Source organism: Colossoma macropomum, unplaced genomic scaffold (assembly GCF_904425465.1).
Source record: "Colossoma macropomum unplaced genomic scaffold, Colossoma_macropomum, whole genome shotgun sequence".
Taxonomy (NCBI): domain Eukaryota; kingdom Metazoa; phylum Chordata; class Actinopteri; order Characiformes; family Serrasalmidae; genus Colossoma; species Colossoma macropomum.
In genome coordinates, this window is record NW_023494784.1 from 41487384 (window position 1) to 41499231 (window position 11848).

General features: G+C 41.3%; 1 protein-coding gene across 1 annotated transcript in view; it reads right to left on the minus strand.

Moving 5' to 3' along the window:
• zgc:162780 (uncharacterized protein LOC555377 homolog) overlaps positions 1 to 9845 on the minus strand; it is an 11974-nt gene extending 2129 nt beyond the window's left edge. The window contains exons 1-5 of the mRNA XM_036571666.1: positions 9682 to 9845; positions 8872 to 9032; positions 5701 to 5914; positions 1727 to 1830; positions 1186 to 1323 (exon numbers count right to left, since the gene is read on the minus strand). Of these exons, the coding sequence (XP_036427559.1) occupies positions 1186 to 1323; positions 1727 to 1830; positions 5701 to 5914; positions 8872 to 9032; positions 9682 to 9792 (728 nt within the window). The 5' untranslated portion in view covers positions 9793 to 9845. The remainder of the gene's footprint in view (positions 1 to 1185; positions 1324 to 1726; positions 1831 to 5700; positions 5915 to 8871; positions 9033 to 9681) is intronic.
• Positions 9846 to 11848: the final 2003 nt, after the last annotated feature.

Consider the following 11848-nt stretch of genomic DNA (forward strand, 5'->3'; position numbering starts at 1 on the left):
CAGCTGTCTAGAACTAGGATTACAACTACAGCCACAAGTTCAGTTGGTTAATGTTGGGGTCAGTTCTTGTTTTTGAATATGCAGTGGAAAAACACTTTATTGTGTCCTAAAAGAACACTGGGACACCTAACAACCGTGTGACCCTGTAACCAGTAATCGCAAAGACCAAATATAGTTTTCCCCTAACAAACTGAGAGCACAGACACAGGGATTAAATAAAAATAAGCACACATATGATTCCTCACCAGGACTTTTAATTTTAGTGGGAACGCATCTGATTTGTGCTTGGCGTCAGTGAAACCATGGCAACCAACGGTCAGTTAAGTGAGACTTATTAGTCCCACAACGGGGAAATTTCACCTTCACATTTTAACCCATCTGTGCAGTGAAACACCACATACACACTAGTGAATGCAAACACTAGGGGGCAGTGAGCACCTTGCCAGGAGCGGTGGGCAGCTCTATTCACAGCGCCCCGGGGAGCAGTTGGGGGTTAGGTGTCTTGCTCAAGGGCACTTCAGTCACATACTGTCGGTTCAGGGGATCAAACCAGCGAGCTTCCAGTCACAGGGCTGGTTCCCTAACCTCCAGCCCACGACTGCCCCGCTGTTGGAGCTCAGAAACGCCCACAGACGTTGAGCGATCAGCAATTTGGCCGCCAAGAGGCGGAAAGTTGCTGCCGGTGTGAACGCAGGGTAAGACCCGGTAGACCACCAAAACTACCACCACCAGGTAAATGAATTTCTTTATTACTCCCAGCCATGAAATGTGTGGCTGGTGCAGGTTCACGATTATATGACAAAAATGAACCACACAAAGTGGTGAGGTTATTGACCTGTGAAGATCAGTTTAAAGAAGCTTTGTTTTTCCATTATCTTGGTTAACTAAGTCTCAGGATTAGTACGAACGCTGTATCAGTGAAGCACCACCTGCTTTAACACCCTGGAAGTAAGTTCTGTTGTGATGTAACACTGATTTGTCCAACAGGCAACCACTACGTTTACAAACACTCTGGTTTGGCTTATATGTGATGTTTTTTATTTTTACCAAACCTGTATCATGTCACTGACCACCTTTGCTAAGTAACAGTGGTCACTTTATTCTAAGCTGAATATAACACTAGCTTAAAGGTAGTTAAATAGACAGAGTGGTGAATTTTGTTGGGTTGGTGTGTCAGAAACTGACCTCTGAGTGATGTCGGTGGACACTCTGCGGGCCTCCTCTGGGTCCTTCTCTAGGAGCAGCTGGTAGGAGGAGAACGATTCCACCATGCCAATGTATCTAGAGAGAGGGACAAGCTGGCTCACCCAATAACTGGGCTCCCTAGAGTCAGACAGAAACACAGGAACCACCTCAGACATCTGTTAACCCTGAGGCCAGAGTTATTACCGTTATGCTACACTATTTTTATGCAATTATGTAATTAAATGCTTAATTACAAAGTAAGTAACGTTTACATTTGAATAAGTGTTTACATTCTTTATTAACAAACACACGGCAAAAGTAAATAATGCTTTTTCTTTCTGAAAAACAAGACAATGTACATCAAATTCAAGTCATAATAAAATATCCACATCATTTCTCTACACGCTTAAAAAAGATGGATTTCAAGGGTTCCTTGGTAAAGAAAATGGTTCTTTATAGAACCATGAACACCCAGAGAATCCTTTGCACGATTAAAGGGTTCTTTGCAACATTAAAGGGTTCTTTAATTTGAAGATCTTACCATTCCTTCACTGGGTACTGCATAGAGTTATAGGTCTGTTCATACAACACCCTGGAGCCGGAGCCGAGGTACGAGTGTTGATGAGACCGCAGGATATCGTGAAACTGTAGAGGCAGAAGAACAATGTGTTTTGTACGGAGATGGACTGATCAGTGTTTTTGGAGCCGATACCGATCGCCATTTGACCTTCCAGCACGATCAGCCAATAGCCGATACCGATCGAGGGCGGGGCTGGACTGTTAAGGCCTTTTCACGCCAAGTACCTTTTTTCAGACGAAAAAAAAAATTCACCTTCACCAATCCGAAGCGTTTTCTTTGTCTAAACCAGCGGTGGACGAAGTACAAAAACCATGTACTTGAGTTAAAGTAGAGACACCCAAGGTAAAATATTACTCCAGTAAAAGTAGAAGTTCCTCCCTTTAGACCTCCACTTGAGTAAAAGTACAAAAGTATTTGCATTAAAATGTACTTAAGTATCAAAAGTAAAAGTACTAAAAGATTAATCATGACTTTAATGTCCTGTTACCATTTTTGTAACGAGACTCTGCTTTATTAACTCATTTTAGGTGAAAATACTCCAGTGTCTCTCTTGGTAAACCAGTCTTTTAATAGAAGGTCATTAATTAGTGACGCTGATGTCTATTAAGATTATCATAAGCACAAAACACTGAAGGCAAACAGTTTCCATCAGGTAGAACTGAGTGGCTCTGAAAGAACTTCTTACAAACAAGCAAAGTTTCAGTTTAAGAATTATTTGAACTTAGTCACAAGTTTAAGTTTAATAAAAACTGTAAACTCAGATTCACAAATGAGTTTCCTTTACTAAACTGCATCTGTAGGTCTCTGTTCATAAACATAAACTAGACAAAACACATTTACTATAAAATGAAATGTGTTTGTATAAATTCAGAAAAAAGACACGTCAGTCACAACTGCATATGAGTACATATTTCTATACTGTGGTCTATTTACACAAAGTTAGGTTAGTTCATCATTTATGTTGAATAGACTCTCCCAAAATTTTACGCTGCTGCACTGATGTTGAACCGTGTGATTGTACTGAGTCGGTATGTCCAACAGGTCAAAACAAGCTCAAAACAAAGTGGCCGCTGTGCCCTGATTGGTGTTCTTGCTTTGCGCTTCTTTTGTTTTGACATGTTAGGTTTTTATACACACATAAACCAAAAGGAACGACAGATTTCTCATAATGTCGTGGAGTAAAAAGTGAGATATTTGACTTTGAAATGTAGTGGAGTGAAAGTAAAAAGTCACCCAAAATGGAAAAACTTCAGTAAAGTACAGATACACGAAAAAACTACTTAAGTACAGAAACCAATTACACTTACTTCATTACTGTCCACCACTGGTCTAAACACTCTGAAAACTTTTTTTAAGCGCTGCCACTAAATGGTGCACACACTGGGTACATCCTACTCTACAAAAAAAGACAACAGCGCGAGTTCAATCGCCTCTTACAAGAGCTAACGCGGCATAACGAGTGATTCCGTCTGTCAGAGGAGCAACAAGCAGAAGAAGGGGCTCTGCTTCTGCTTGTTGCTCCTCTGACTAAAAAGGAGTGAACGAACACCAGTCAGTTGCTCGCCGTCATTCACTGCCTTTCAGCTCTCGTCCACCACATATTGTCTTTAACCTCCGCAGTTTTAAGTCAGCGTTTGCTTGTCGTATAAGCTTTCGGGCTCTACTACAAGAGTTCTGCCACCATCCTGATGCACGTTTGTTTGGAGTACAACCAAGAAAACTGAGCTGTGATTGGTCGGCCTGATTTTACTGCATCTGTACAGCGAAGAAAACAGAGCAGACTCTGATTAAAAATTTACGCAGGGGGCTCCCGAGTGGCGCAACCGTCTAAGCGTTGGCCCCATCATCAAGAGATCACGAGTTCGATCCCTGGTGATGCTACAGCCGTCCGTAGCCGGGAGTCCAAGAGAGCACAATTGGCCTCGCTCTCTCTGGGTGGGTAGGATGGCCCCTCCTTCTCCCCCCATCACTCAACGCGATGCTAGTCAGCGCAGGCGTCTGTTAGCTGACGTAACAGATCTGGCGGTTGGCGCTTTCCTCCGAGCGCGTTCGGCTGTCCAGTGACGTTGCGTGAGCGGCAGTTCGAAAAGAAGCGGTGGTTGGTTTCACAGGTCTCGGAGGAAGCCTGTGTTAGCCTTCACCCTCCTAGCGTTGATAGCATTGTGTGATTGGGGGAGTCCGAACTAGCGGGTGGAATTGGAAATGACTAAATTGGGGAGATAATTGGGTAAAAATCCAAAAAAAAAATTTACGTAGTGTCGCAGTCCGTCAGTATTGGACTCGCGAAAGAAGGCATTAATATGTCGCTGTTGTTGGAAGAAAACCTTGTATCTCCAAAATGGTAACTTTACAGGAGAAGGAAAAAACCTACTTTACTTTTAATGTAAGTCAATGGAACCAGAAGTCATTTTGTGTCATTTATTTTGGTCAATTCAACATGAAATTTACAAACACTGTAAAGGGCAACAGGTATTTTCAAATTATGTCAAAAACTGAAAAATGTCAAAAATGGAGATACCATCCGACAACAGCGATATGTGGGTCCATTTGTGTCCAACACATGTTTTTTTTGGTCCATGAAAATCAGACTCAGTGTAAAAAGGCTTTTACTCCATAGTCAAAAGTCAAAAAGTCTGTATTTCCATCTGGCAGTTGGTCCTGTGACCAAGAAGCCTCGCGCAGAGCTGCAACAACACTTGCGAAATATGGTATGTTTTACATCACTGATCAGCTCTCAGGATCTGCTAACTTTGGCCGATCGCCAATCGCATATTTGGGCTGAAAATCGGCCGATACCGATAAACTGCTGATCGATCCTTCCATCTCTAGTTTTGTATTTGCTATTTACGACTCATTGTTCTTGGAATGCTACAGGCAATCTACACTTTCCAGTGTTCATTAGGCACATCTAACTTTTACCTACATACACTGGCCATTTTATCAGAAACGCCTACCATACAGGTGCTCTTTGTAGGTTCACAGTTACAGACTTCAGATCATCAGTCAGACAGGGACCCCCATAGGATCATCACTGACCAGATATTAGTTGGATGGTGGTGACGTGGCAGTATAGGTGGTGCTGGTTTTTATTACTTACTGGCCGCTTTACTGGAACACCTAACCTGTTGGTCCACCTTGAAAGTGTGCAGTTCAGAGAGGTTAGCTCATCTTTTCACCTCACACAAGCTCAACAATGTCAGCGCTGAGAATGATCGACCACCCAAACAATATCTGGGTCATACGGAGGTCCCTTTCCATTGATGGACGGGGTAGAGGGGGCTGTTAAATTGTGCAACAGATGGACAAACTGTAACTGACAATGTGCAAAAGCCACAGACCACCCTTCATTTATTAATGTGTCCACTTTTTACCTTTATTACAGCCTCCATTCTTTTCAGAAGACTCACTTTCAGTTTCTCAAAGAAACCCGCAGGGATATTTATCCACGTCTTAGAAGTAGGTTTAGCATTTTCTGCTTCTCAGGATTCAAATAATCCCAAACACATTAAGTCTGGATTCGATAGGAGGATGGACAGAAACACCTGTGGATGTTTTCAGATCTGAAGCAAGAGTGGAGCTCGCTTTTCTCTCAAAGATGGAAGCTTTAAGTGCTGTTTACCTGATGGGGCAGTTTTGGTGTCTACCAGGTCTTACAAGGTTGTTATGAGTCCCATTTTTTCTGTAGCTTTTAATCATTCTTTGAACTTTTAGAAACTTTTTTAATGTTTCTTTTTCATTCATTTTCATTTCCTTTCCTAATTTAATACCTAAAATCTTCAGAAATCTCTCCTGACATTTGTGCAGCACTGTGGCAGGTGTTTCTGATAAAATGGCCAGGCTCAAGGCAGTTGTACGTAATGAAGTGTATTAGGAGTAGGAGTGGTAGAACGAGTAGTTTTGCATGGCTGTCAGATAGAATATTTTAAGCGCCTCACCTCCTTGCAGATGTGGTTCAGTTCCTTGGAGCAGTCTCCATAGCTGAGCTCTATGTCCAAACTGTAGTTCAGGATGGCCAAGCAGCCCTTGGGCTTCAGTATCCTGTCAACTTCCTGAAGAAAGCGGGGGTGGTCGAACCAGTGGTAGGCAGACATGGCGGTCACAAGATCTACTGAACCATTTTCAAAGGGCAACTCCTCAGCAGGACATTCTCTGAAAGTACAAACAAGAAAGTGATAGAGCAACAAGCTCAAGCTCTATGACTGTCTCAGACTGGATCAATACAGAACCTTAAGCAGTTGCTGACTGTTGGTGCTGCATGACGATATCTCTTGATAACAAGGCCAAAAGGTCAGATTACTCATTAAATGTCTTATAATAACATTATGTGATTCAAACTCAGTGGCACATTTCTGGCACTTCACATAATGACTCTAAGTGATTGCCTGAACCTACTTAACCCCTCAAAATCCCAAGTTTATTAGATTCTAAGGCTTATTATTCAACAACTACAGGGACGTCAATGCAAACTGGCTGAGCAATTCTTAGGTAATTGTCAGGTGTGACAACCACACTCGCCACCAGAGGTCAGCATCACCTGAATACTGACGTGCCTCCCAGTTCAACCCTGACCCTTCTCACCTGCAGCTTGTTATCCTTCCTATATAAGGATCCTCAGTACACTGGCTCACTGCGAAGTACTGCCAGTCTCATCTGCATACCAAGCCTTGTTTCTACTAGGACTGCCGTCATTGGATTATTTAGACCCTTTTCTGAACTCTTGGACTCTGCTTTTGATCTCCCTTTGGTACCTCTGCTGTTTTTGTGATCTTTTCTGGTTTTTTGACTTCTGGACTGTTTTTGACTTTGTTATTGGTTTTTGTGTGCTTGAGTAAACGGCCTTCATGGATTCTAATCTGTCTGAAGAGTCTCCATTGCAGTAATAGACGTGTGTAATAATTTTCTTTAAGCCTAGCGGTGGGCCCTGCAGCCAGTTAAACTTCGATCGTAGCCTAGTTTGATCATAAACTGCCAATACGTTCAAGCTACTAGAATTTAACTGGTTGCACCAAGTAACATAACACAGCTTTAAGTTATATCTTAAACTGTACACGTACCCTATAGTCGGTGTAAGTTCTGCCATAAGAACTCAGTTAAAATCAGTTTGATCAATGGGAAAACTTACATCTCGGTTTGTGTCTCCAACAACTTCTGCAGGATAAATTACACCCGTTTTCGTCGATCGGAGATAGAAAAGATCACAAACCTCCTGCTGCAGATTTACACAATACAGACAGGAACAGAGCCCCGAGTTCTGCTTCGTATCCGGCGCTGAGATATTTTGCTGCAGGGTCGCTCCAAAACCTAGTGGGTGACACAATTAAAGTACACAAGCCAACTGCGTGCAGAGCACTAAGAGGAGCTCCATCAGTGCTCAGGTTGTGTGTGACACTGACCTTGTTATCATAGAACACTTAACACCGATTATTTTTGGAATATAACTAACATAGCTAACATTACCTTTTTGTCGCTCAGCTGATTCAAACAGCAAAAACATTAGCTGCAGCTTCCGACTGATCATTGATAAAGTACCGTGAAAATACTGAGCACAAGAGCTCGGTTTGAATATACACACACACACACACACATCATCTAAACCGCTTATCCTTCTGGGTCGCGGTGGGGTGCTGGAGCCTATCCCAGCTGTCATTGGGCGAAAGGCAGGATACACCCTGGACAGGTCGCCAGTCCATCGCAGGGCAGACAGACAGACATACACAGGTTTGAATATATATGAATAATAAAAAAATTCCTTTTTGACAAACCTTAGGCAAAGTAAATGTGGCACGAAAAGAGGGAAACGCAAGCGATGTCACTGCGTGTGGAGATCATGCGTGTAGTTTCCTGTTTATGTCGGGTCGTGTTTACTGATTGGCTGCAGAGTGAAAGCGTCATTCTGTGCGACAGTGTTTTGATCTACAATCACTTTACACTCTACTAGTTAAGTACCATAAGTGTCTGTGGTGCAACCAGGATGGACTTTACACTCCAACTTACTGTCGAACTTACGTTCAGCTGGTGCAACTGGCTGCTGGCCATTTAACGGGTTAAAGGGCGTATACCACGGAAATCCAAATATTTCTCCTTTTTTTGGAAAAATATAAACATTGTTAAAGTTTTTTTTTTTAAAATGTACCTAGTAGTCATTCTAAGAGATGCAAACAGGCCAGTTTAAGTTTACTGTATTTGTGATGTTTCCATTTATCCACCTATTCCTTCTTCAGCAGATTAGGCCAGCCATTCTCACTGAAGCTATAAACAGTATTTTAGCCTGCTTTTTGAATGAGGCAGCCGATCAGAACAAAGTTTATTTACACATATCAGGCTTAAAGGCACAGTAAACACAAAGGCAGAATGTTAAAGTGAATTTAACTGGATGCCTGAATTGATTAAAGGGCTCATACCATGGGAAAATGACTCTCTCTGACTTTATGGGAAAAACATACACATTGTTCAAAGTTTAATTCATACCAGTTGATCCCAAATGCGAATTAAGCAGCAAAACAGCCTGTTTTGAATTCAGTGTATTTGTGATGTCAGAAAAAATGGTGCATTTACGTATATCTACCTCTTTAGCCTACAGAACTTTATCCCCACCCATTCATGCTGATGTTATAAGGAGTATTTCAGTCTGGACTGCTTGTTGAGCAAAGCAGCCAATCATGACAGACGTCATTTGCATATATCAGTCTTAAAGGCGCAGTAACAAAAAGCCTGTTCAATTCTAAGGCACTTAGGAGAGGGTAGATAATGGTCATGTGAAATAATATATGACTGTTTGTGTTAGATTAAAGCAGATCAGCATCATAAATGGACTTCAGGGAAACAATGAAATATAGGAAAAATGTAGGACATGGGTCTTTTAATTTAGTTGTTGAAGGCACCCCATTGTTACAACCACACTGGTGTGACCTAGTTTCAGAGGCCTTTCCAACCCATTCTCAACATGCCAAGCACGGCCTCATAGTGTGTAGAATAACAATCAGCCTACATGTGCAAGTTGTGAGTATTTTTGCTGATATTTACGTCTGTGATGATCTGCAAGGTGTCAAAATCTGATTTGCAGAGACACAAAACCAAACAAATATTAAGATAAAAGCTGTAAAAACCTGTAGGAGATGTTCGGGGCTGAGTTGTGTTTCACCGCCTGCTCCAGCTGAGCAGGGCTGATATCTGTTCCCACCACCTGGGTGAAGTGAGGTGCAAGCAGGACCGTTCCCTGACCCGACCCACAGCCCACATCCACAGCGAGCTCACGCAGAGAACCATTCTGTAAACACAGAGCATGAAAAACGAAGAAGCTTAAAGGGGAATTCCACCAATTTTTAAAAATTCTATGAATAATTTAGTGGGTGAAGTCATTCAGAGTGGTCTGGTGTAAAACAGTTGACAGTAGAGAAACTTACTCAGTTCTTTACAGTGGTGGTGATAGGAACCAGGGGTCACAATGTCTACAGCACTAATTAAGCTGCTTTATTTACCATCCAAAACCACCAGTGAACCTACACGTGTCTCCTGAGCTTTTATATGTAATGTTGATGGTGGTAAAAATAAGCATAAATCTGAAAAATAAAGGGGCTATTTTGCCCTACAATGCCTTACCAAATCTTTATCACAAAACTAACATAAAACAATGTCTCACACATTGGGCAGTGAATTCATAACCAGTTCATGTAGTAGCTTTCTGTGAGGGAGCTTTTAGAGGTGGACGTCTGGTTCCCATCACCACCACTGTGAACAGTTCTGACTCCGTAAGCTTCTCTAGAACAGAGCATTTCACATCAAACCCCTCTAAATGACTTTGTTGACATCTCAACCATTGAAAAACCGGTGGAGTTCCCCTTTAAATAACTGTAATACCACACTAGGTTTTTCTCCCTGAAAAAAAAAGGATGAAAACTGCCAAACATGCAACTTACATGTGTCTTCAGAAAGGTCAGGATCTTGCTGATGAGCTCTTCGGGTGGGGTCAGTCTGTATTTTAAGTATGAGGATGCATGTTCTTTCCCCTCAAACAGACGGACGGCCATTTCCACACAGCGCACACAGACTGAGTGAATGGAAAGCACTGCAGGGTTCAGAATACAAGCAGATCAAGAATGTCCAGTCCAGTCACGTGCTTCTGTGGTACCGTGCAGTGCTATAGCGAAATTTCGTTGAAAAGTAAAAACGTTTAAATCTGTTTCTCGTTCGTTTTTCTCTTCTGGGTTCGCTTAGAAACGTTTGTAAATCGTTCAAAAGCGAGACATTTCAGCGCTGTGAGTGCTGGAGTCGAAAAACTACAACTCCCATGATGCACTGCGAGCGCAGCAAGCTAGAGACAGCGTAAAATCTCCAAGACGGAGATAAAACTCTCCCAAACTCTCTTGAACAAACAGTACACATAATGAACTAACATCTTTACATGACAAATATGTGTCCTGCGTTAAATGTATTAAAATTATGATGGTTAATTTTTCACGTTTGATAGCTGGCTTGAACCTGCCGTTGAGCATGAAGGGGAACGCCACCGATTTTTCAAAATTTACTCATAATGGAATGGTTAAGATGTAAACAAAGCCATTTAGAGTGGTTTGGTGTGAAATACTCCGTTCTAGAGAAACGTAATCAGAATTGTTCACAGTGGTGGCGATAGGAACCAAATGTCTGAAGAGTTTACATAAAGTTTTGGCCTAAAAGTATTTTTATGCATTTATTTTGCATCCAAAGTTATTTGGAGGATTTTCAGATTTACCACAATTTCACCATCATCAACATTACATATTTCTAATGTCTCAGAAGACATTAAAGAAAAAATGTAGGGTCACTGGTGGTTTTGGATAGTAAATAAAATAGATTTGTGTTGTAGACATTGTGACCCCTGGTTCCTATCACCCTTTAGATCAGACGACCGGGTTAATCCGAGCCGCCTAAATCAATTCACTAAAAAAAAAAAAGAATAAAATAAAAGAAAAACCTTCCAAAAACAACTTTAATTTTGTAAGTTACTTGTATTGTGTTGAGCTATTTTTACTTAATCAAAATAACCCAACTGCAGTTTGATTGATATAACCTGAAAGGCACTCGAAAATACATGATTTCTGAAAATGACGTGCTTATATGTATCTGAGTAATGTAAAAGTACCCTGTCTGGGGGTATCTGAACACTTAACGCTCCCTGTTCCTGAGCACAGCACCATCTCACGAAGAGCTTATAAATTAACTGATGAGTATCGTCAGAAAAAGACATTAAACTCTGTGAACTTCCAGGACTGGATTCAGACACAGCTACACTGTCTGTCCAAAAGGTCCCCATGCCCAGTGCCAAGAGTCAGGTAGTGGGGTATTAAGCCCCCCAGCATTGGGCTGTGGAGCAGTGGAACTGTGTTGTCTGGAGTCATGCAGCTCCATCTAGTACCTTTGGGAAGAGTTGGAGTGATCCAGAACTGACCATCCAACTTCAGTACCTGATCTCACCAAAGCTCAATCAAATCCTCATAGCAATGTTCGTACATCTAGTGTAAAGCCTTCCCAGAAGAGAAGAAACTGTTACTGCAGTAAAAGGTAAACAAACTCCCTATTAGTGCTCTTCATTTCAGAAGAAATGCTGGATGAGCAGGTGTGTACATGTTTGGACAGACAGTGTAACTTAATTACAGTGTATTATTTATCATTTTTCACAGAATTCTTGAAATACTGAATGATAAAACATCTGAAAGTGTTTTCAAATATGTATGTAAAATATGTAAATCTGCACTCTATACGTGGTTATTGTATATAAAATTACAAAAATCTTAGTATGGCGAGTGATTCCAATCTTTTGAACATTAAAAAATTCATTTTACAGTATCTGTAACTGGAGCCCTACGACAGGAATGAATAAAACAGGATTCATTATTAACAGGAAGGCAGTTTTACAGAAGTCTTTATTTAGCGTAGTTATTGTTTCAGAATGCTGAACAGTGACTGAGGAGTTTACATTTCTGTATGTCATGTTAATAACATGGTTATTCTTATGAATGCATGTGTTGAGGGCATGAATATTCACTTCTTTGGCCTTTACATTCCAATGTGCTTTGCATAAAAAAGAAAAAGAGAGTGGCCAAA